The sequence below is a fragment of the Pezoporus occidentalis genome, unplaced genomic scaffold (genome assembly GCF_034315485.1).
Source record: "Pezoporus occidentalis ecotype Australia unplaced genomic scaffold, CSIRO_AGI_Poc_V1 ctg167, whole genome shotgun sequence".
In the NCBI taxonomy this organism is placed as follows: Eukaryota; Metazoa; Chordata; class Aves; order Psittaciformes; family Psittacidae; genus Pezoporus; species Pezoporus occidentalis.
The window spans coordinates 1,431,127-1,456,976 of NW_026913499.1; the positions used below are offsets into that span (position 1 = coordinate 1,431,127).

The 25,850-nt window shown below is 36.3% G+C and overlaps 1 protein-coding gene across 5 annotated transcripts in view; it reads left to right on the forward strand.

Annotated features, from left to right (window-relative positions):
* CAMSAP2 (calmodulin regulated spectrin associated protein family member 2) overlaps positions 1 to 25,850 on the forward strand; it is an 84,522-nt gene that overhangs the window by 53,012 nt on the left and 5,660 nt on the right. For 2 of the 5 annotated variants that reach the window (XM_062613450.1, XM_062613453.1), the window contains 10 exons: positions 1,916 to 2,055; positions 11,192 to 11,285; positions 12,341 to 12,434; positions 16,111 to 16,181; positions 16,660 to 16,729; positions 17,715 to 19,926; positions 21,052 to 21,188; positions 21,738 to 21,958; positions 22,977 to 23,076; positions 25,011 to 25,126. In XM_062613450.1, the coding sequence (XP_062469434.1) occupies positions 1,916 to 2,055; positions 11,192 to 11,285; positions 12,341 to 12,434; positions 16,111 to 16,181; positions 16,660 to 16,729; positions 17,715 to 19,926; positions 21,052 to 21,188; positions 21,738 to 21,958; positions 22,977 to 23,076; positions 25,011 to 25,126 (3,255 nt within the window). The remainder of the gene's footprint in view (positions 1 to 1,915; positions 2,056 to 11,191; positions 11,286 to 12,340; positions 12,435 to 16,110; positions 16,182 to 16,659; positions 16,730 to 17,714; positions 19,927 to 21,051; positions 21,189 to 21,737; positions 21,959 to 22,976; positions 23,077 to 25,010; positions 25,127 to 25,850) is intronic. The other 3 variants (XM_062613452.1, XM_062613454.1, XR_009963763.1) reach the window with 2 other exon arrangements.

The window sequence follows — 25,850 nt, forward strand, 5'->3', positions numbered from 1 at the left end:
ACTGCCCATTTTCCCTGTAATTAAATAATACAATTTTTGATGCATGTTTAATTTCATTGAGATTTGGTTCTGTGTTAGAACTGAGGAAGGCAGCTAACAAAAATACATATGCAAAAATGCTTAAAAATGCATTAACAAAAAAGAAAAAATACTAATCTAGAGTTCCTTGTAGTCTGAAATAGTGTTTCTTCTCATCAAGACTTTATTTAACTTTCAAATCTAGGTTTCCTTCAAGGAATACAGGATTAGAAAGGACTCGTTATGTCAGTGTGTCAAGAAATTGGCTATTGTATGAAATTATATAATCACTTTCATGAATTTTTCATGTTTATAATGTTCTACTTTAAAATTGTCTAGCTCTTTAAAATCTGTACTTTTTCTTACCCAGTGTTGCAGAGCTCCATGTTTTTTGACAGGGTTTTAAATCGTACTCTGGTTTCCTACCCAAATGTGCTTGTAGCCTGTCTACCTGCCTTTTTATTGCTCTTCCAGCAGTGCCCTTTGGCTTCAATAGCTTCTAATCTGATGTCTACATTTATGATATATTTTCTTTTCCTTGTTCTGCCCTGGCTACTGAACTAACCCTCTTCAGTCTCCCCTTCTGAGGTGGATTTCCATTCTCATTATTATCCTCAGTAGTCTTTCTCTGCAACTAGTCCAGTTTCAGTTTATCTTCCTTGAATATGGATGGTCATAATTGTACCCAGACTGGCATCTCAATACTACTTCATACAGTGCTTCTTTGTCACTTCTGGAAATACATTTTAGCATCATGTTTGCTGGTTTTCGTAGCTGCATGAAAAGCTCATAAACATCTTTACATTGGCTAATACATGGTATCTTCTTACTCTGTATCACTTGCAACCAGTGAATCACATTAGAATTTGTTAGATCAAAATGCATGATTTCACATTTAGTGTTACTAAACCTAATCCCATTTTGTTAGTTTAGTCAAACTTTTTTTTTTTATATTGATCATCATCTGTGGGGTTGGGATGATGGAATATGTCCGATATCCTCAGGATGGGAATCTTTATCCTGATAGCGTCAAAATAGGTTCCTAGTCTGAAGAAACCTTTTATCCTAAACAGTTTAAAAGTTAAGTGGAGTTATGTCATACACTGTTGCTTTAAGAATAAAATCTGATGCATGCTCTGGAAGTACAGTAATTTTCTTCTGTCCTTTTTTCAAGGACTGTTTTTTTTCTAGGAAATTATAGCTACTGAATTTTCCAAGAAGCAGTTATGAAAAGAGAACAGGAGGAGGTTAGCTGGGAAAAAATAGTATTCAGATACTACTTTATAACTTCACTAGTCTGTTCACTGCTGCCACTTCCGTGTCTTTAAATGGCACTTTAAAACAAAAGGTGATAATTCATGATCCTTGTATAATCTCATATCAAACATCTAAATACACAAAATCAAATACTGGTATTTTTGGGAAGATTTGGGATTAATAGCACTAAACTGTACTCTTAGGTCTGTATGCAAAGACAGAGAGCAAGGATGTATGGAGAACTTTGTGAAAAAGATTACGTTTCCTACTGCTGTTGCCGTATAGGAAAGCTAATTGAAAAAAACTTATATTGTGATCAGACATGGGTTTTCATTATATGGGAATAGCAGAAGTTAGAGTGTAACTCCCATTTTCACAAAAGGCAAAACAGGAAAAAAAAACACCAACAACTTGTTAATAGGGGGTAAAAAAATTAATGCTTAGAAAAATGTCTAAGAATATAATAGTGCAAAGATGAAATATAGTCATCATTTCTTAAGTGTTTGAAATAGAAAAATAAAAGCTGTAGGGGCCAGAGGCCGGAATTTATCCAGAAAATGCTCAAGAATCCAGCAAAGCAAAACGTACTTTTTGCAAATCTGCACCTGTATCTAATCCTGCTTCTGTTCTTCCTTTCTAGATATTTGTTTGAAAGAGACAATGTCTTTGGCTGACAGTCTGTATAATCTACAGTTGATTCAAGAATTTTGCCAGGAATACCTTAACCAGTGCTGCCATTTCAGTCTTGAGGATATGCTCTATGCAGCTTCTTCAATAAAGGTAAAAAAAAAAAACAAAAACCAATAAATAGATAAGTGAAACTGAGAGCAGTGTCCACAGGACTGTTTTGCTAATGATATATTTAGTCTTTTTTGGTCTTCTGCTAAATGGAAAAGTGTGGCACTGCATGCAACATGTAGATTCCAGCAGCAAGTAAAACTTGCAGCTTTGTTTGGCAGTTATGTTGTTATAGTAGTTCTGAAATGTTTTTGAAAAGCACTTGTGACAGTATTTATAAAAACCTTTGATTTTGGGGAAACTATTTCACATTTTGTCTCTTTTCTTATAATTTCATTTTTAGCTAAAGAATGTAACCTGTGGTATATCTGTTAACATGTAATAATGTTCTGTATTAGTTTAAATTTATTAAAGCTTTAACAAAAAGAATATTTAAGAGTTGTTTATGGAATTATTACTCTTCTTACTCATTTCTGCATACAGAATAACTTTATGATTTTAAACCTTAAAGCTTTTTTCTCACTTTTCTGAAAATGTAAACTTCTGAGTTAATTTCATTATAATATCTAACGGCTTTATGCCTGGAACACAGCAGGAACATGATCCCAAGAACTATAGTTGTTTGAATAAGCAGTTAAGTGTTTTCAGTCATTCTAAGATTTCACTCTTTTAGAAGGGGGGGGGGGGAACACCCTGATTTTGCTTATTCTATCATTTTTAAGCCTGTGTGAAAGGAAAAGGCATAATCAAATTATTTCTTGCCTGATTGTAACTTTAATTTTTCAGTCTTGTGTTTCTATAAGACTTTCTTCTATATAAAACAACCTTTGTTTGCTTAAGATTCTTGTTGGCCTGCCTTTAGGGAATGAAATATTATTTTTATGGAGGAGTTATATCCACTGCAGATGGGATGTAACAGGTTTCGAGATATTTGGGCCATTTCAATGCTTTTATAGCTATCTCAGAAGCAGAGCCACAGAGGCCAGAGCTTGAATATAGCTTTGTCTTCTGTAGGGTTGAGCCCAGTCCTTTTTGAGCTGACAGTGCGAGTAAGGGCAGTAAGACTTAAGTGTAGACTACTTAGCTGTTGCTTTTTTATATTGTATATGCAAAGTTGCCTAGTGACAGCTTTCAGTCAGCTTTTTGGGGTTTTTAATTCAGTGATTACCTACATCCTTGTAAAATGTCTGCTGCATTGCAACCTCTTGTTTGTAGTTTCCCAGCACATGGTCCTGCAACCATATTCAGTGATCTTGAGTAAGACTCCTTCACTGCATTTTGATTGTCTCTGATTACAGATACGTGGAATAAATGGAATTCATTATTCCTCAGTTTCATTTGTGACAATAATACCATTTTTATAGTAATGGTTTGACTTAGTAATTTTGCTGTTTCTGAGCACTGTTTTTAGAGGGGGTTTAGAGTTTTTTCAAATATTTTAGAGTATTTCTGCAACTGAGAAAGCCCTTTTGTGATCATGTTCTTACAAGTTGCTGTGGTGTGGTTACTTACTTAGACGTAAATGCTACAAAGAAAAGCTGCCAATTTTTTCTTCTGAAGCTTGGCACGTAAACTTTGGCTAGTGCTAAACTCTGTTTTTCCAGTTTTGAGAATTAATTTGCTTTCCAAATAAATTCAGAGTTAAAGGAGCTCTTTCTTAGTTTTCCAACGCATATGATTAGAGTAAGTTTTAATAAATGTACATACTCTCTAAAGAATTTTATTGTCACTTTGAAAAAACTTGCATTTAAAATTTATATTTTAAATATTACACATTGAATTAAACTGGTTAGTAGCAGTCACCTTTATCTCCATCTACAAAATACATACCAAGTTTTAAGATTTATAGAAGCATTGGTCTTTATATTCAGGTGACTTTGTTTATCAACAAAAATGTCTATTTGTTTTCAGGGTGACCCATAAGCACAGTAGGTGGCACTGTGCTTTCGTTTAGAAGTCTGCTATGTGTCATAGTGGTGACAGAAAGAATAAAAAGAACGAAACTGCTGATATGTTACTGTGAAAAGCCTCAAGAGAAAAAAATACAGTTGAGTTTTTCAAATTACAGTGCTGTGCCATGTGTGGTCCTAGAAATTACACTGAGTGTCCTGACTTGATGCTAGTCCTTGAGAAGGAAGGGAGCAGAGCCTCTTTCTCTTAAAGTGATCAAGCAGAAAGTGCATACCTTACATTCTTCACTTGGCACACTTCACTGTCCAATTACATTAAATCAAGGTAGGTTGTAGATACTACAAGATACAGAAATTTAGTGCAGGACTTGACCAAGGTGACTGTGCCTGCTTTTGGCTTTCCCATCAAAATGCACAGAAACAAAGGTTAATTTAAAACTTTATTTAAGCATCCAGAGCCTTTAATATAGGCTCTCAGATTTTGCAGCAGATGAAACTGGTTGCTTAGTTCTGCTTTGGCACAGAGAAGAAATAGGCTTTGTCTGGATTTCTAGACAGCTTTAATGTGTCGTAATCAAAGGAAATAGTAAGTTTTCTCGCTTCTCACTTGCCCATTTCTCCTCCCCTGAGAAAAATACATTAGTGAAGTTCTTCATAAGATGTTTACTAAGGCAGGGCTACTAAGGTTCAAGAAAAAATATTTGAATACATTCCATGGATGCTGGAGGCACCACCAAGGGACTGTACTGGTTCCTGGTTGTTTGCCTTTGAGACAGGCAAACACAAGTCAAGAGAGATTACACAGAAATAATCACAGTATTTTCTGAGTCCTCTCTGCATACTTAACAAGAGGAAAGAATAGAAAACCTTGTATCTCTCCTCAGTTGTGCAGATTGCTTTTTTGACCTGATCCTCCCTCTTCCCTTCTAAGAAGTTTTATCCTGAGATGGGATTTTTCTCTTTTTATGTATCTTGTTCTTCACCTACATATAGGAAATTGCATAGAACTTAAAGAGCTGGTTTGTTGTGTCTTGACACACACATGTTCAGCCAATGCAAAGGACAATTTTGTAGAAATAGAAGAACTTGCATGAAGTGCTATCACAGGAAGCACAAACCACCCTGCAGAACGGTTGAGACTACTTACTGATTTTGCCCTGACTGTTTATTAGCATTGCAGTGTAGTAGTATTTAGTATTTCTGGTTTGAATAAACGTCTCATGGAATCTGTGATTCCTGAAGGGATGTTATAATGGACATGTATGGTCCCTGAAGAGAAAGTCCATCTCATATGTTCCATTTGTCATGAGATGCATGTTGAAAGTATTTCTATAAGAGGAAAAACACATCTTTGATAGTATTTGGTTAAACTTTTCATATTTTTAGATCATTCTCTGCTAATTTGTGTCAGTAGGACCATAGATTTCAGATCTAAAAACTGAGTCTAGGAAGTGATTTCTGAGGTTAACTTTCAAAGTGGATACTGACAGATTAAATTATTTGATGTTTGCCATGATTTGAGAGCGCACATAGAAACTTGGCATTGAATCAATTGACACACAGTTAAATCGTGTTTTGTAAGTGTTTCTTTAGCTGAGCCGTCAAAAACATGTGGGTTTGGGTGTTTTGGTTTGGTTTGGTTTTTTTAAATAGTGATCTTAAACTTGCGTTACTCATTTAATCTACACATACTGTACATTGTCTTTTCACTGACACAAGATTGAGTCAGGATGCGACACAGATCACAACTAATATTAGAACACCTTTTAGTAATTTGAGGGCTGTTATCAATAGAATGAATCCATTATTAATAAGAGAACTAGTCAAACAATGCACTAATTTGCTCACACAGTTCACACTGTCAATAATTTTTACTGAGCTAGGGTCAAACCCAGTGGCCTCCCAGAAGTAAGGGGTCATACTGGCCCACCAGTAGCTTTGGGGAAGGTGTCTAGAAACTCCCACAAGGTGTTCAGTTGTCTCTTTATATGTGTATTTGCATAGAATCTTGTACTCTTTGTCTGCATGTAAGAGGTACTGTCCTGTGGTCACAGGATGGATGCTCCCTGTCTTTGGCCTGCTGTTCCATGCAGAAGGCACATTTGTTCAGAATGAAAGCTTTCTGAGTGTGAAATGAAGCAAGTCTGAGAGATGATTGCCGTTTCTTGTCTGTGAAGGGTTTTCCTCTGACCTAAATGTGAACCAGACTCTAAATTGTGCAGAACCACAGCTAAGCACATGGAATAGTTACCTTATTTTTGCAGTATGTTACTAACCAGAGCAGACAGAACAAACATGTACTGTCAAAGATGGAGAGGCTAGTTCCTGAGCTTTCTTCTTCCTTTTTTTGCCCCCCCCCCCCCCCCCCCCCCCCCCCGAATTGCACAGGAGAATATAATATCTAAAGGATTGTTTTATGCTGAAAATATTTATTGCACTTGAGCAGTTTTGAATACTTGCACTTTCTGATGTAATGTTGATGGTGACTTCACAGATGACGTAAGTAGAAGATAGAATCAGCATCACGTCCTCTGAGATGTGAAAAACTGTGTTCAGTTTTTATATGATTCATCATATAGATAAATCCTAGAAATTAAGTGCTAAACAATAACCACACATGTGCAGCTTTCCCTCCAATCTCAATGAAAAAAGCCGCTGCAATCAGGCTGCTAACCCAAGCCTGAATTTACAGTTGAAGTCCCTGTAAACATACATACGTATTCCTTAAGGACCTGGGAGAGCAGCTGGCTGTGTTTGGTGAGGCAGTTAGGTATGCATGGTGGGAGTCATGATTTGTTTCCCATCTGTCTGGTTCAGAAGGATTCAGGATCAGGAACGAAGAGGAAGATTCAACCAGGGAACAGTTCTGTAAGAGCAGATGTCTCTCCTGAGAGGGACCAAATGTTCCTGACTCATTATTTAAAGAGAAGCAGCATGGTTTGCTTTCACCTATGTTAATCAACCAGTTTTCCCACTTCTTTGTTCTGGTCTGAAACAAGATATACGGGAGTTTTCAACTTGAGTTGCTGTGGCATTTATTAACCCGTAGCAGGAGATATGAGAAACTGGTAGTGCAGGGATCATACACAGAACTGTAATATGGCCTTGTCAAGGTAGTTTGAAAACACTCCCAATTTCCTTCAGTCTTGATGCCATTTATGTTGGCAATTCCATAACATAGAAACTATGAATTTTTATTTGATGTAACTCACTTTCCTGGCCTACTGAAGAGAGATTTTAATATGCATTGTGGTAGAAATTTTACAATGTATACTTACGTTCATTTTGAGAAAATTTCTACAAGCATCTATGGGTGCTTTTGCATTTAATTCTAGTGGTTTCAAGCCCAATTAGAAATTATTTATGTCATTTGTATATATGACCTTGTAGTTACTATTCTATAAATATGCAGATCTAGAACCTATAAATATTAGAAGGGTTAAAAATTATTATAAGTGGCAAGATTGGAAGTACTATTTTTGTTAGCTCATTTGATTTAAAAATTAATCATTGCTTTAAAATTATGGAAGAGTAATAGATGTATTAAAATAACTTTTCTTTGTATATAATTTTACAAAGCAAGCTAGCTGATACCTCTTTGTTACAGAAGCAAGTAATGACTTTAGATTTTATACTCAGAATATGGGAGGTAGTTTTGTTTTGTTTTCCAAAAGATAGCCTTCCAAAATTTGGTAAGCAGTTAAACAGAAGGATTTTTATGGCACAGCACCAGAAGATGGAATACATAAAATGTAAGCAGTAGTACAGCTGACTGCATACATCCAATGAAAAGTCTGCACATAACAAATTGGAAAAATTAAATCAGGATGGTTAGCAAATAAAGCATCTATAAAGCTGCAAGTCTGCCATCTGCTGTTAAGTGATTTTGAGCCTGTCTGAACTGTTCAGAGCTTAGGGTTTTGCTTTTACTGCTATGAAAATACCGTTATGCTTCTGAGTATTTTTGTGTATATGTGCATGTGATAATCGTGATTAGCTTTTAGAAGTTCTGTTGGCATAATCAAGACAAAATCTGTGGAAATAATACCTATGTTCTTTTTGGCCCTGGGTAGCAGGACTGCTACAGACACACAATTAGCTTTTCCAAAAGATTAAGTTACTGATCATCAGTCTTCCCCTTTGATCACCAAGATTAACATCCCTTTCTGACCAATAATAACTTTTGAGAAAATGCAGTTTCCATCATGATATTTCACCATCAAACATCTAGAGTAGCCTCAGTTCTAAGCTGCTATGCAACCAGCAGTTTCATTTTAGTAAACAGTGCTTAGGTGACTTTTGGCAGAACGAGGTGTCCTGCAGTAGCCCAAGACTGTAGAAGATAATCTCGGAAGGAATGTCTGAGTCCTTCATACAACAGTCACACTATTAAGGGCAGCATTTCAACATAAACATAAGAATTGGAGTGTTAAAACCTGTATTATTTCAGGTGGGGACAAGCTATGATTAGAACATTTTATAATTCATTTTTTGTGTTAAAAAAAAATCAAGTTAGAAGTTTGAGGGGAGAAAAGGGGAGCAGGAAATGCTAAAAGAAATTGTAGAAATTGTAATATTCAAAAAGGGTATTAAAAATCATATTTTGACTGAGAAGTACATCTGATATTTTTCTTTATGTAAATTACTTCCTGATGAAATCAGTGGAAAAGATTTTGCTATGAACTTTTCCTCATTCAATTACTCTATGCTATATAAGCAGAGACAGGGTTTTTCCTAGTCTATTTATAGCTTATATGTAATAACTATGGCAACATCTGGTTGATCCCCTCACCACGTACTGAAGAGTCTGAGCAGCTTTCAGTTTAAGAGTAACTCTTTGCTGGAGTAAAGATTTATCTACATTAGAAATATTCAGAAAATAAATCTGAATCAAAAGTGTCAGATATTGAAAATGAATTTTTCCAATTTACTGATCCAGATTTGAGGTTATCTCATTTATTATTAAATATTTCTGTTGTGTTTTTATTTAAAAAGGAAGAAAAAAATTCTTCTTAGCCCTATGCCTGTGGTGTATTTCTGAAATAAAATAGCATTTTGTTCGTAATTTTGGCATACATTTGCTCACACTCAAAGACTTGAGTATGCATTTTTAAGGCAGTAAAGTTACGGCTACAGTGGAATTTGACATTTTAGAGACTGAAAACATAACAAAGCTATCAAAAGAAGTCTGAAATGGAAGTCTCACATAGTATCAATACAGTCTTTAATTTGAGTATATCCTTTGTGGGCACACACCAGGTGTGCTTGAATATAGTGTTGAACATTGAATATGAGCAGTCTTGCCTATTTATGTAGTTATGGAATGGAAAGTTAATGTGTCCATCACCAAGTACAAAGCAGTTTTCTTCTTTTTCCTAATGCATCACAAAAAGCTTCATCTTCCTGCTTAGATTTTTCTCTGGTGAATTGACAGCAGAAAGCTTAGACTTTGCAGCCGTATATGCCTCAATCAACCAGAAAATTTTTTGTTGGACAAAGAAAAAGCTAATATAGAAACTGTCTACCACTGGCTTTACTTTCTCAGAATCACATCTTTCTTTCTGTGAAATTGAATGAGTAAACTATTTTTAAGTTTAATTTTAAAAGACTCTCTGCATTTATTTAAGGAGCCCAAATGGAATTCTTAATCTGCAGCAAGGTTTTCTTGGAGACAAGTTGAAGGTCTTATTGCTAACAAAGGGCTGGAAATTAGGAAAATATCCCATGCTCTGCTATGAGAATGTTTTATATGTATAAACATAGCTCTGTTAACATCTATAATAGCGAAGTCTATGCTGAAGATCATCTTGAGTCCTACAGAAAATGTGGAAGCCAAATCTATTAAAAAAAAAATAAAACCAAAACCAAAATTACAGCTGTCCTTGCTCAAAGCAAACATCACCCAGGTACTCTGCTGTTTCGTACAACAGTTCAGCAATGGCAGAAGCCAGAGAAAGTAGAGAAGACCAGGGTAAGCCACAGGTTTTATCATAAATAGGTTTAAGAATTCTGTCCCATACCAACAAATATTCTCAACTAATATCCTTTATTTATAAGTAGATTTCTCCTTATCTTTGTTTAAAAAGAGAGAAATTAGGTAATTGTTCACATTTTTCTGAGTCAGCTCTGATTTCTTTGTTGCCACAAAACCTAGAAGAGACATTGCTGCCATTTGAAACTCTTCATCCAGTTTTAAACAAACAGTTTTTACAGAGTCGTTTAATTATGGTTTCTCAATTTAATGCTTAAGTAGACGTTTGTATTCTTTTCTTGTACTGTTTTCAGAATTTGTAAAACTGGCAAGTCAAGTCTGAGCACCTGCTTGAGCCAGCTCAGGCCTGGTTGCTCGCTGATATTCTAGATAGGAAGTAGCACTGAACCATAATGATGTAGCACCTTAGGACTGTGATCATTTAGCCTTTGAATTCTTCAGCCACCAGTCAACCAGCCTTCTGGACTTATTTCACTCCTTATTATATACTCTTGCAGCAAAAATTACTGCTTCTGCCTGGTTTTCTTCTCTTGATCGTTCTTCTCTTGTTGCAGTTCATGTCTCCTGTTGTTTCTTCCTTTACGCCTTTTCTTCCCCAGATTTAAATGTCGTGTCTCCCACACTTGTGATTCATAGCTGTGTAATGTAAAATACGGTAGAAAGACACATCCACAAAATTTTAAGTGTGCATAAATCTTTGGAGCTAAAACCTTCTTCTGACTTGCATTGAACAAATGCTGCTGCTGGTAGTGTTAAATGCTGTTTTGCATTAAAGACTTGTAAATTTGGGTAAATCTTTACAAATGTGGCAAAAAGCACATACTTGACACAAAAGTCTAAATCAGGTTCAAAATTCCTACACTGAAACTAAGGGCAACCACAGTTTTTCATGATAAAAAGCTCTGAAAATTTAATTCCTAGCCTTGCGAAACAGTGGGCTTTTCACTACTTTTTTTTTTTTATGGAAATGGATAATATTTTTGACAGCATCTTTTTCCACCCATTCTGTACTGTCTGCCCTGCAAGACATCAGGCCTGAGCATATGCTTATTATGAAACACTTCAACCCAACAAGTTAAAATCTGGTCAAGTTATGTGTATTGGATAGTTGGTGCTGGAGGTCGGACTTACTGACCTCATTTTCTAAGAAATCAGTAGAGAAGAGATTCTAAACTGGATGAAATGGAGAGGCATATCCAGAATGCTGCTTAGTCTATTTATTTGCAGGATTGTGTTTTAATACGAATTTTTCTCTCTCTCTCTGTTTAATTGCTAGAGCAACTACATGGTGTTCATGGCAGAATTGTTCTGGTGGTTTGAGGTGGTGAAGCCATCATTTGTACAGCCTCGTGTTGTTGTGCATCCTCAAGGTAATTAAGGATTGATTTTAACATCCATGGGTTTTGTATGTATGTGAATAGATTGCCATTGTGTTCACAAATACAGTGAGTATTTTAGTTAACAGGATTTGGCAATGTACAACCCCCTTAAAGAAGGAGCAAAGTACTCTTTCTTTGTGTTAATCTTCATCTCATCTCATAAACCATAATTAGGTTTTGTTGTCTATTACCAAAAACTCATGCAAATTGTTGTGGTATAATCACTTGCAAATTTTCCTGACCTAAACAAGCCTGGAATCCATTTATGCTTATATAGGGATTAAAGGCACAATAGGGAGCCAAGAACAGAATTTATTGCTGAGGAAAAGATACCAAGAGAAAGGACTATAAATCTGGGGAAACTAAACAGATAGTTAATTTAAAATTTCATTTGTACTTCGGTACAAAGGCACAGTCTTCCATCAGTAAATTCTCAAATTTAAAAATTCACCTCTGGGTTAGATCTTCACATCTGCTAATGAGTCCGGAGTCATGGTAACTTAAACATTCATACAACAGGGCTAGCACTGTGTCTCCAAGAGCTAGGGAGAGATTTTCATTATGTGACTTTTATACCTTTTATAATTTATATGCTTTATAGCACATAGAGATCTGATTTAAATCTTCTAAGTATTGCTAATTAATTCAGGATATGACCAAAATACTATTTTCTAGCTGAAAAGTCAGTTGAAGAGTTTTGGGGAAAATTTATCAGAAAAATTTCTTCCAGAAGCAGCATATTTATTGTTTCTAAAAAGATTGCTTGTTTTTAATTTTGTTGCTTTTTTTCAGTTTTTTTCTCTGTCTTCCCTTTCCTTTTCTAGTCATTTTTGTCATTCTCCATTCCCTTAAATAGTGCCAATATGGGAACCTGGGAGGAGGTAGAGCTGAAAGGAAGTGACTGAGCTTTAATCTAAATAATTGAACCAATGAAAAGTCTTAAATCTTTGGAAATCATTACTTCAATTTATTTCAGACAGGTTTTCGACTATGTATTTTAACTGAATACTGAACTATAATAACTTGAGTTTTGTTCTTTCTGGCAGCTGAGCCTGCAAAAGATGCAGCTTCTGCTCACAGCTTGAATGCTAACAGAAGAAATTACGTGGATGGCCCATCTGGTTCTGACTTTGTAGCCAGGTAATGTCACTAGTACTATTTCACAATCTTATCCTTTCTATTCAGAATCGCACAAAAACCACGCAAATCACATAAAACCCAGAGGTTTTTGTTTAGTTTTGTTGCTTCTTTGCAGTGCTCAGGGGTTGAATTACCAATCTGTAGAATTTTGTGGAAGGTGCTATAGTTCGGCTGTTTCCTGCACTGCCCTGTTGCATGGCAGGCTACGCGTTTATGTTTGTACAGTTCGTACTTGCTACTTGGACAGCGTGCTATTGTTTTGCCACTTTCCAAAATAACCCTTACCATTCAGCATGTGTCACACGGCCTCCTTCTCCTCAGTTCCATGTGGGGCTGATGACCAAATCTGCTCTGAAATAAGCGTTTTTCTTCAATTCACAGCAAATTTTCCAAAACTGAAGAAAGTGAACAGATAACAGCAAGAAAACCAACGAGTGATGAGTTTAGTTTGGTCTGATAACATTATTTAACTACCATGTAGGTCAAATAGGAAAAAATAGACACTTATGCTATGATGGACTTCCCAAGTGTTGTAAGCATCAGAAGTGGAAAGCTAACTGCTTTATTAAATGTTTTGCATGTTTTGTATTTTTTATAAGTCTATGTGAAACATTATTTTTAGTATTACTGTTACAGATTTGGAAGCAATGTAGAAACATCCTGTTTTTCTTGTGTTCTCTAGCTGATCATACTTTTGATTCATTTCTCAGAGAAGACCTTATTGCTCTTTACAACTATCTGAAAGGAGGTTGTAATGGGGTGGGAGTCGGTCTCTTTCCCAAATATCAAGCTGTAGGACAAGAGGAGATGGCCTCAAACTGCTCCAGGAGAGGCTTAGACTGGATATTAGGGGACACTTCTTCACCAGAAGTGCTGTCAAGCATTGGGACAGGCTGCCCTGGGAAGTGGTGGAGTCACCATCCCTAGAGGTATTTAAATGATGTGTAGATGTGGTGTTTAGGTGTAGCGGTGGACTTGGCAGTGCCAGCTTAATGGTAGGACTCGATCTTATGGGACTTTTCCAACCTAAACAATCCTATGATAAGGGGCAGAAATTGTATGTTAGGCCTTCTTTTTAATCTTTCTTTGACATGGTAAAAAAGCCTTTAAAGTATAAACAGAGCTTGAAATCCAGAAGAGTAAGAAACAGTCTTTTGCAACAGGGGTTCCCAAGGCAGTTTGCAAATTGCAGAGCCACTGCATACAGTCTGACAGAGGGCTTGTAACTGTGACTGTCACACAGAACAAAGAAAGGTTTGCAGTAAAAATCACTGTTTGTATGTGGCTTTCAACCTGATGTCCCCCTTTTAGAGCTCTTCATGAACAAAACTTGAGTGGCTTATCTTTTAGAAGTTCTATGAAGACAGCAAATCATGTGTCAGTTACACTTTAAGCCAAAATAAACTGAAGAATTTTGTGCCATACTTATTCTTGTGCTGTAGAGAACTGTGGAGAAGATTTTCTTTAAATGTAAATGAAGTTAGTTGATGGATACTGGACAACACAAGAGAAGTCTGTCTGTAACCTTGACCATAAAAAAACCCCACAGCTGAAGGCATTAACTTTGTGCATTTATCCTTGCTCTTACAAATTTCTGCCAGTAACATAATACCTTCTTCATCCAAATAAATTTACCTTTTCTCTAAATGTGTACATTTTGTCTGTGCAGGTGATTTTTGGCCTCTAAACTTAAAAGGGCTGATTGGAAGTTTTAGGATAAGCATCTGAATTCAAATCATAAACACTTACAAAACCCTTTATGTTTCTTAATGCCATTACCATTCCGAACTTAACTATCAAGTCTGTAAATTACCACCAACATGTTTTGTCAAATTGCTCATGTTTCCTGAGATACAGTAAAAACCATTGGTTGAACCCCTTATGGGTGGTGTTTTGCATATTGTACTAGCTCATCACAGCACTGTTTTAGTATCTTTACAACTGATGGGTATGGTTTCGTGTTGGAGTATTATGAGAGCAAGCCATGAGTAATATAAAGAGCTGTACCTTTCCTTATAAACCAATGTACTTCACCCGGCTTGGTGATACTTAACTGCATTGTAGGACAAAGGAGGGGCCTGAGAAGTTACCTCAGATGACGGAAATCTAACACACAGGCTGCAGGTTCCCTGTAGGATCCTGTTCCCTGCAGGTCCTGGCCTTTCTCCAGGAAAAGTGGGACAACAATTGCACGTTTCCACCCCCTTGAGTGTCTGACACTGTCATTTCAGTGCACAAAGTTAAAAACTAACTCTGCTGGAAAAAGTGAGTGTTTTTCTGCTGGTTTAGCTCGTTGAAATGGCTCAGAGGATTGGGTGGAGTTCCAGATCCAGCACAGAGAAGGGAGTGGGACTGTGGCGGTGAGTAGTTAGGATGTTGCCACAGAACTACAGTCATGGTGCCAAATCAGTCATGTCTTGAGAAAAAAATAAAGTATACAGATTTTCTTTGTGGTAGTAAATTTTCAGAGGCTGCTGGATGAAATTTTGAAAGCATGCTTTTCTTTAAATATAACTTAGAGTTATATCTCTGACTTTGAAACCTCCACAGACATCTCAAATGCCATTTAAAAGATAGGTCATGTAGCTAGTGTGTCGTGTTACTAACACAAAAAATGAGGAATTTATGAGAACCTATTTTGAGTAATTTAACATATACTTATGAAAGGTGCTTTTGTAATTGTTGTAATTGTCAGATGAGTATTTTTCTTAAATTGATGTGAATATCCTTCCCACAGATATTTAGAAACATTCCTACAGCACACTGTATGTAAACTATAGAAGCAGTAAACAAATAGTTTGAAAATTACTGATTAAAAAAGGGACTTAAGGAGTGTGTTCTTCAACTCTGTGAACAAAACTGAAAACATGAAAGAATTTAATCCAGTGTGGTTGTGAAGTCTGGCTTCTTTAAAAGTGTTTTACATACAGATGCATGCATCTTTATGCATGTGTCTTTGTTATTGAAGAACCACCTTCATCGAAACATGAAATCATGTTAATCCTATTCAGGATTAACACAATCTATTACAGACCTTCTCTGTGAAGCAAAAAAAAAAAAAAAGTATCTGTTGTAAGTAGAAACAGAGGAAATCTTTGTAATTAGTGGTTCAGTAATGAATATATTGTTTGTATTTATAAAGTCACATCTGTTACAAAATCTCCTTTATCCACTTCTGCATATTGCAGTCCAGACGCTAAGTAGGATTTTCAGACTAAGCAAATGAAAAGGGAGATGCATGAAAAGTATATGATACTACCTGCATCTGATACTTAGTTCTGAGGCCAGCAGGTTTTGACTCGTTTTTATCATGTTTATGTTTGGGGTTTTTGCTAAAATAAAACCTAAAAATGAGAATCTTCTAATAATGACATTCATATGGAATATATGGGGAGACAAAATGTTAACAAAACTATGGCACTCTGTGGCTGCCCGCGTAGGAGAAACACCTTTTTGACTTCTTGATCTATCCGCAGTAGGTCCAGTTAAAAGTAATTACAGTGTTCTCTTTTTAGTGAATAAATTAATATTTCCAGGAGAGAATTATACCTCTCTTTCTTCCTTGTCACAAAAAATGTATCTGGTTTTGTGTTGGTCCAGGACATGAAGTCTGGTTGTCCTTTTGTAATGTGGCTTTTGATGCATTACTTCTAAGTTAATGTCTCTTGCTTTATAGATTAGAAAGTCCAACTTATACACCATCTCATCAACTGCATACACCCCAGCAGCCTCATTCATCTGTTCCAGGTAACAATTTAAAGTGGGTGGAAGAGGCAGTGAGAAAAGATGTTGTCTTCTGAGTTAATTGCTATCTTGCTTATGTTTATTCAAACATTATTTATGCAGAAATTACTGGGAAAGCTTCACATGAGAGGCTAATGAATGAGTTCTGTAATCTCTGAAATGTTTGGATGGGAGGTTCGTGTTCATACCTGTTGTGCATGATTTTTTTTATTTCACTTCTGTTTTGATTTTGTAGAATATGGCTTACAACAAGTATTTGTAGTATATTTTAATAGTAAATTCTTTGAGGAATGAGGGGTATAATATATATTCAGAATGAAATTGACTCAGTTGTTCTACTTGTAATCTCAGTATAGAAACACTTTTTTGTCATCACAGTGTTCTAAGTAGTGAAGCAAACTAATTTGTTAAAGTAACAGAAGGTGATGTTAAAATCATTTTTCATAGCAATTACTTTGGGTTCTATTTTAATTTCACTTAGGAATCATCAGAAGGTCCACATCAATGTCTTACGTAGATGGGTATGTAGGGACATGGCCCAAAGAAAAAAGGTAAGTAGTCCTACTGTACAAGTTGGTTAAAAAGATATTATTTATTTGTCATAAATAGTAGTAAATGCTCCATAGTAGTTCGGATTTTCAGAATCCCCTAAGAAGAGTTCTTGTAAGTGACTTGCAGAAGTAGAAAATGTATCATGGATTAAGAACTCAGTAACAGGAAACAAATGTCAGAAATAAACCAATGTAAAGCTTTTATGTTGAAATGAGATATAGTTGAGATCATAGAATGGTTTTGGGTTACAAGGGACCTTAAAGCTCATCTAAATTCGAACCCCATGCCATGGGCAGCAACACCTTCCACTAGACCAGGTTGCTCAAAGCCTTGTCCATCCTGGCCTTGAATACTGCAGGGATGGGGTAGCCACAATGTATTTGAATTGTTTGCATTAGGTATTTGAATTGTTGACAGTAAATATGTTCACATTTACTAATTGCAATCAGCTAAGAGTGGTTAAGAGTAACATCCCTAATGAGCTCAGTAAATACAAGCTCAGGGCTTGTATTATTTTGTGAATAGTAATAACAATCAAGTTGAATATTTTGAGTTTTAGGCTGGTCATAAATAATCTGTCAGGTGTAAACCAAAATTAAAATGGTAAGAGTTACAGTGATGGGTTATTCAGTAAGTGTAAATTGCATCTCTTCACACCTTCCTTCTCATCTGCTGTGGTAACCCCTATGTTCCTAAAATGCTCAGAATTTATTACAAAGTAATATGAAGCACTGTCTGTCTCTGAAGAAAATGTTGTTATATTCCATTTTGATGTGCATTTTTATTTATTCTGTTTATATTTATCAAATATATGTACTTATGTATAATTATTATACTGTATTTGAAGATAGGCATATATAGTATACTTAACAGTGCCTTTAATACTACAGTCTTAAAGTAATTTTAAACCCAAATATGAATGTTTCAGTAGTAGTAGTAGTAATAATCATGAGTTGCTCAGTTCTTTCCTTTAATCTCTATTAGGTCATCGCTGCATGGAGTTTCATTTGATATTTCTTTTGACAAAGAAAAAAGCATTCCAGTATCTACTCCAGACAAAGGAATTACTAGATCTGTGAGCAATGAAGGCCTTACACTAAACACCAACCGCATGCCAAAACATACTAGAAAAAATCTGTCCTTCAAACCAGTAAATGGAGAGGAGGAAAATCAAGATATTGAAGAGGAAAAGGACACAGTAGCTCATAAAGACAGGAGGGCAAATCAGTCTCTTAATACAAATCAAAAAAATGCCAATGAGAGTAGCCACTACAGGTTTCCAAATGGAGCTCTGCAAAACAGGGCAGTTCTGGATGATTTTGGCAATCGGATTGAGCCACCAAGCATTGAAGAGGCTTTGCAGATAATTCATAACACTGAAAAATCTCCCAGAGTTATCCCATCAGACCAAATTACAAATGGGTTCTTTCTTCACAATCAGGAAATGAGCATCTTGAATTCAAACATTAAACCAAATCAGTCTACTCCTGATGTAATTACAGACACAAAAGGTGCTCTAAGTCCTATGACTGACACTACAGAAGTAGATACTGGAATACATGTCCCTTCAGAAGATATTCCAGAGACAATGGATGAGGATTCTTCTTTGAGAGACTATACTGTAAGCATGGACTCTGACATGGAAGAACCATCTAAATTTCTCCAGGATTATGACATGCGGGCTAGCAATCACAGAGATCAGTTAAGTCCCTGCCCCAGCTCAGTAAGTACTAAATCACAGGCAGGCAGCAGCGCTTCTTCAAGTTCGGGGGTTAAGATGACTAGCTTTGCAGAGCAGAAATTCAGGAAGTTGAATCACACAGATAGTAGAAGCAGTGGAAGTAGTTCTCAGAAAACCACACCAGAAGGTTCTGAGCTGAACATCCCTCATGTAGTTGCTTGGACTAATATTCCTGAGGAGGCATCTGTTTCTCAAGGAAGAGACACTACCCAGTTACTGGCTTCTGAAATGGTACATCTTAGGATGAAGCTAGAGGAAAAGAGGCGAGCCATTGAAGCACAGAAGAAGAAAGTTGAAGCTGCATTCACGAAGCAGCGTCAGAAGATGGGAAGAACAGCATTTCTTAATGTTGTGAAAAAGAAAGGTGATGGAGTATCACCTCTGCGAGAAGAAGCAGCAGGAGCTGAAGATGAGAAGGTATTCACTGACAGTAATCAGTTGAAAGACAAAGAAACTCAAAAATCAGATGAACAAACTAGTAAGACTTCAGAATTAATAAAAGAAACCCCTGAAAACTCTCATAGTAAATGGTTCAAATCTCCTGCTACTCCTATGGATGCTGAAAAGCAATGGAGTTTAGCAAGCCCCTCAGAAGAAAACTTGAATGAAGGAGATATATTAGAATATACGAAATCTATTGAAAAACTAAACTCTTCCCTACACTTTTTGCAACAAGAAATGCAACGTCTGTCCCTTCAACAGGAGATGTTGATGCAGATGAGAGAGCAACAGGCTTGGGTTATTTCTCCTCCTCAGCCTTCTCCTCAGAAGCAGATTCGGGATTTTAAGTCTTCATCAAGGCAAACAGGAGCGCCAGCTCCGATTGCGCCTTTCTCACAGGAATCTCCTCGCTCTACACATCAGTCTCCACAGTCTTCCAACAGGAAGAATGCCTCTTTTCACATTAAAATGCAAAGGACTCCTAGGCCAAATGAACTGAAAATAACACCTCTCAATCGTACCTTGACTGCCCCGCGTTCTGTGGATAGTCTTCCCCGTTTGAGGAGATTTTCTCCAAGTCAGGTTCCCATTCAAACTAGATCATTTGTTTGCTTTGGAGACGATGGTGAACAAATAAGTGAACCTCAGTTAAGGGGAAATCTTTCAAAGGAAGTCAAACCTACAGAAGAAGTAGCAAAAGAAGAAGGACCAAAATTGCTTAAACAGTGTGAAAAGAATTTGGAGGAAAAGGAGATTAAGCCTATAGAATCTAATGTTTCTGAAGTATTATCTCAGCCTATCACAGAAACGGTCTGCCTCACCCCAAATGAAGATCAGCTAAGCCAACCGATTCTACCACCACCAGCTCCCAAAACAGCTAATTTAATTGAAGTTTCTCTATCAGATTTGAAGCCACCAGAAAAAAATGAAGTATCTGTTGAGAAATATGAAGGTGAGAGTGACAGAGAGCAGTTTGAGGATGACCAGAAAGTCTGTTGTGGATTCTTTTTTAAGGTAAGAGAACTAGTGGATGTGTGTGTTTGCTGTTAAGCTTCCTTTGAAAGGGAACTTCTTAATTAACATGAAGATTTCAGTGATGATTTTCTGTTGATGTCAAAGCAGATAGTTCTGCAACTCTAAATGTACAAGCATATCTTTGCACTTGATTAATTTGACATCATAAGAGTGGTGAGATTCAACTGTACTGCAGTTCTGAGCATACCAGAGTATCCCTTTCCATTCATAGCTGTAGAAGAGCACTTGGAGTTTTCTGTGAAGAAGATGAATGCTGAATGGATGAAGATGCATGGAGAAAGATTTCTTTATAGCATAAGCTTTGGTGACCTTAAACAAATATGCTCAGATCTCACAGTCACTTCCCCACCCTACCCCCAAACTCAACTACAAGTTTTTGAAGTACATAACATACACATTTTTTTAAATGTTGAATGTCTCCAGGTTGCACTTGGGAGAGCCTTTTTTGCCTCTCTTGGCTGGCTAAGGAAGTACAGTCTTCCAAGACTCCCTTTTAAAGTTGGTCTTTGGGAGCACTCCCTGTTGTCTTTCTGAAGAGTTATATTCAGACAGGCTTTTAACTATAATGCACATTGTATTGTGCATTTAACTGTAATGGACAGACACTGATTTTTCTGTCTTGGAATACCTCAAAATCTTGTGTCACACATCTGAGATGTGCCTTGCTTGTCTGGAAGCATTCCTCAGTTCTAACATAACACCTGGCTTAGTCAGCATAAATTATTTCTATATGTTACATAGTTACTGCTTTTTGTGATAAATTGCCTTCATCTGTATACAGATACAGTCTTCCAAAGCTGAACACAGAAGTTTATGCACTGTGGGATCTGACAGTAAACTTAAATATTTCACATAATAATTTTTTTCCTATTGGAGCTGAATTTTATGTTTGACTTGGGAAGGAAAAATTCCTATATGAAAAGTTTTCCATAGTCTTAAGAGAAATCTTTTAAAATAAACTAGTTTCAAATACTGTATAAGTATGTTATGGTATTGCAACCCAGTGTATAGAATTAAGTGTCTAATGACTTGGCAAAATCAGTTGCTGCATTCAGACATCTTGATATTTTTGGGTCCTTTTTCTTCAAATACTGTTGCTGCCAGGATGATCAAAAGGCAGAAAATGATATGGCAATGAAAAGAGCAGCATTGTTGGAGAAGCGTTTGAGAAGAGAAAGAGAGACTCTGCTTCGAAAGCAGCAGCTGGAAGCTGAACTAGAACATAAGAAGGAAGAGACAAGGTAAAACTACATGTCCTGATGCAAATGATCAGTAACAGTGAATGTAGAAATATCTGCTTCAGTTAAAAGCGTAACTTCATGTCAAAAAATTCCATTTTAATATCCAAGATAGTTAATCCAGATGTGCTGAGAATTTCAGCTGAAGACACATGTCAGCTGGCCCTGCAAAATGAGCAGGTGCATCAGTCTGTAGCTCAGACTCAATGCTTGTGTCCTGCTGGCCTGGGTGAAGTTCCTCAGAGCACTACCCCACCTTGTACTTTCTATTCTGAGGGAAAGCAGATCACTTTGGGCTTCTTTCTGCACAAATGCAAAATGCTTACTCACAGCAGTCAAGTTAATAAACATGGTTTTGATTCTACTAGTAAAAGTATGCCAAAAAACTTACATAAACTGAAAATCATAAAAGCAAGTTCCTCTTACTGCTGTCTGAGGATTTTAAAGTTGAAAAAAGTCCAATGCCTGTGTTGTCCTCACTGCTAAAACTGTTAATGTGGAAAGTTCCTACTGCTAAATTTACTTGGTGATTTTTTTTTTTGTTTGTTTTAGACGAAAAACAGAAGAAGAACGTCAGAAAAAGGAGGATGAGCGAGCACGGCGTGAATTTATTAAGCAGGAATATATGAGAAGGAAACAATTAAAGCTAATGGAAGACATGGACACTGTCATAAAGCCACGTTCCCTCTCAATCAAACAAAAAAAGCCACGTCCAAAATCTATTCATAGAGATCATATTGAATCACCTAAGACACCAATCAAAGGTCCACCAGGTAACAAATGTTCATGTGGAAAAAGAGTCTGTTCATGCTAAAACACCAGCTTGGGGTTTGGTACTAACAAGCACGTGCGTTTATTCGTGTCTTGTGCTAAGCTGAAGCTGCACGTGGCTTAACTGGAAAGCAAAATCTGCCAATAGAAACAAAAAGATGAATGTCACTTACCTGCTATGCATGCATGCATATATCAACAAACAAAAAGGTTAACTGTATGAAAACCCAGTGGAAGCACTAATGTGTGTTGCAAGTTTCATACACACCCATGTATTGTTCACTAATTTCTTCTTACACCTGTAGAGCTCAGAATGAATAACAGTTGGGAGATAAGAGATCAATTAATAAAATGGTGATTATAAGGTAAGAGTACTTAAACTTCCACTTGATGCAGGCAAAATGAAAATAAAAAGTAAATTTTGTATTTTAAGTTTTTCTACTTTGCTCACTTAGCTACTGCACGTAGCCCTAATCGCATGGAACAATTTGGCATTCTTCAAGATACCACATTTCTGCAGTATTGATTGGAAAAAATATTGCCCATTTACAACTGGAGAAAAAGTAACCAGACTGCTCAGTGATCCTTTTTGTTATAGCATTGTATAGCCTTGTTATTCTGCTGTATTTTCTCTAGCTGCTTCCCTCCATCTTCCAGTATACTTTGAAGTATTTTAACACCTTCCAAAGACTCCATTCCAAGCTTTAAATTAAGTCTCTTAAGCTCTCTTTCATGAGGATTTATTAACTTTGATTGCATTCTTCAATTTGCATAGTGCCAGTATTCCTACATCCATGCTTCATGTTAATGCTTAGTTTGAGACCATCCCAGGTGGCTGCAAATGGCTGGGTGTCAGCAAGTATTTAGATGCAGTGCACCACATATGCATGCAGGTATATCATGTATGGGTGTAAGAGTCTCATGTATAAAAGCTCTTACTGACTTTCTGATGCTGGTGTTGGGTCTAATGAACAGACTCTATTGCTTAGGTTTATACGCCTTAACTTTGTTTTTATCCAGGTTCACAGCTTTATCGTGTTTTTTCAGTATCTAGTCTTTCATTGGCATCGCTGAATACAGGGGACAATGAGAGTGTGCAGTCAGGCAAGAGAACACCAAGGTAAAGCTAAAATAACAGTTTCATTTAATAAAATTTGATAATCAGCTATGTAAAACTAGCATGAATTTTAAAGAGGTCATGTATATATTGTGTACTCCAGGAACAGGTATGTTTTCCTGATTTGAGACATTGATAATTTCCACTGTCAGGCATTAGGTAACCAAGCCATGATCATTTGTTTTACAAATTTTACTAAGTAAACCAGTTGAGCAGCTATAAATGAGGTCAAAGCAAAATGCTATTCACACAGCTTCTCTAATTCACCTACTTGGATTTAAGTCTCAACTTGTGGATATTTCATTAAACCTATATGCTACGTGCAGCTACATAGCTTCTTTCCTTTATTTTAACATTCTTTGCTGGGCTTTTTTTCCCCTTAGCAGTCGCACAGGGAAGTATTAAACATTCAGTAGGACTTCAGCCTTTTCCAAACACCCAAATTTAGTTTGCATTACAAACCATGTGGAAATTAAATAAGAAGAGATTAGAATAAGATACTTTTTTAAATTTTATTTCCAAAATCTATACTATGATTCAGATGAAAATTATTATTTCTGTGTAACTATGTAATTATACTCAGGGGAATACTTTTTTATATATATAGGAAAGAACTAGGGAAGAAAGGGAAACTAGGAAAACAAGTTTTCATGGCCAATATGCATCACTTACCAACTCTGACATGCCTGCAGCTGGTTTCAGTTGACTTTTCAATTTCCTGGATGTCTTGAGAACTGACTTGAGAACTGGTTATTACATTAGAAACTGTAATAAAATGATCCAAGTATTCTAACATCTCTTAAAAATTATCTGTTTTAACTGATAGGAGGATTTCTCCCAACTGTATTAGCTATTAGAAAAGGCTTGATGTAGCTTATCGACACAGAACTTAAAGGAGATGGCCCTTATCTACGTAGTTTTAGTTGTATAGTGCTGTACTATGCTTGTAATGAACAGTACTTTGTATTTGATTTACGGAGTTGAGACTTTTAAAATATGATAAAATTCAGTACAAATTGCTGAAAGGAACAGAGTTGAAGGAATTTTCAGTATCTTTCCAGACGCATGCTATCAGCTTTTTGTTGCATCAGAATTATCTTTTGATGATCGCACTGAGTGAATTTCAGTGATACGTTTGAGGTCTCCTTCATGCAGGTGCTAATCCCAAAAAAGGTGTAGGATATATAAAAGATTGAATTTTCATCTGTTGCTTATTTTACTGGAAGTTAGCATGTATATAAATGCTATTATAATACTACTTTTTTGTATTCTGTGCTGGTAGTGCTTTCTCACTTAGAAAAGTTTTCATTTACAAGCTGCAAATTTGGCTGGCTTTTGCAGTAGCTGCAGTCAAAAAAATGTTTAAATATCTTGTAACAATTTAAGAATAACTTGAAAATCTTGCTACTCACATTTGAGTGCAAGCACAGCCTGAAGAATTACAGCACCAGAAGTTACTGCTTGTGAAAACAAAAATTAGAAAGGAAATCGTTTTGCTTTCTTAAATACAGCAGTTCTCGCTGCCAGTTGCTGTAATAAGTGTAAATGAACTAAATTTTTACTTCACATTCACCATTCTATCAAGAACTGCTGTTTGTTTTGTTAGTATCAATGTAAATGTAACCTTGATTCCCACTTAGTAATAATATTCCATAGCTTAGATTATCTATTGGGTTTCTTTTCTCAGATGTAACCCGAAAATTTACTAACATCCACCTCATGTAAATACCAACTTCTTGCATCACTCAAAACACTTTATATGGAACATGAACTCGGTTATCCGTTAATTTCTTCTGTAAATATTGTACATTTAGGTTTATAGTCTACACTTCAAATAATTGTGTTCTACCTTAATACAGTTTGCTTTCCTTTCATATTAGAAGGCATCTCTGCTGAACATTGTAATTTCTTTAATAGACTTTAAAATTAATGTTTAGGTCCGAGTCGGTGGAAGGATTCTTATCTCCAAGTCGCTGTGGTAGTCGTAACGGAGAAAAAGATTGGGAAAACGCATCTACAACTTCTTCAGTCGCCTCTGCTACAGAATACACAGGTCAGGGGCAGCAATATTCAGAAAAGAACCTGACTATTAGTGGTTCTATGCATGAAAAGTTTTTAATTATCTTTGGTTTAATAAAACTTGATTGAGAGCTTTTCATAGAAATGTGAAGATGGGAACAACACAAGGTTAAAATTTTAAATCCAAAATAAAAGTACCGAGTCAGTAGCATTTGTACTAACCAGAATAAACTGCAGTTTGGCTCAAAACAGCAACTGGGCTCACATACCACTGGGCACTCCAGCAAGGCAAGAGGAGTTGAAATTTAAGCTAAATTTAGAATAGAGTTACAAAAGGCTAAAACCAAATTGCAACAGGAAACAAAAGCTTCTTTTCTTGCCCACATAATATCTCATTGGTTGATAAAAGAGTAATGTTGGCGTTTTCAGTAAACTTTTACGGAGATCATGTTTGATGGATGGGCCTGCTGGCAAGTGTTAGTGTTGAAAATAATCTTATCTCCTTTCTGCTTTTTTTACTACAGTCTGGGAGGGCAATTTGTACATTCTGAACATCAGAAACTACTTAACTAGTTTTGAATCATGAAACTTCAGTCAGTTTGTGTCAGTTTGTGCCACTTGCACGTGAAATTAAATTACAGGACAGATAGCAAGATTTTGCCTGGGTGGTCTTGCTCAGTTTTCTCGTAAAGACCCATACTGCTGAAGAACATCTTTTAATAGCTACTGTGTAGAGCTTATTTTTAAATGAAGGAATA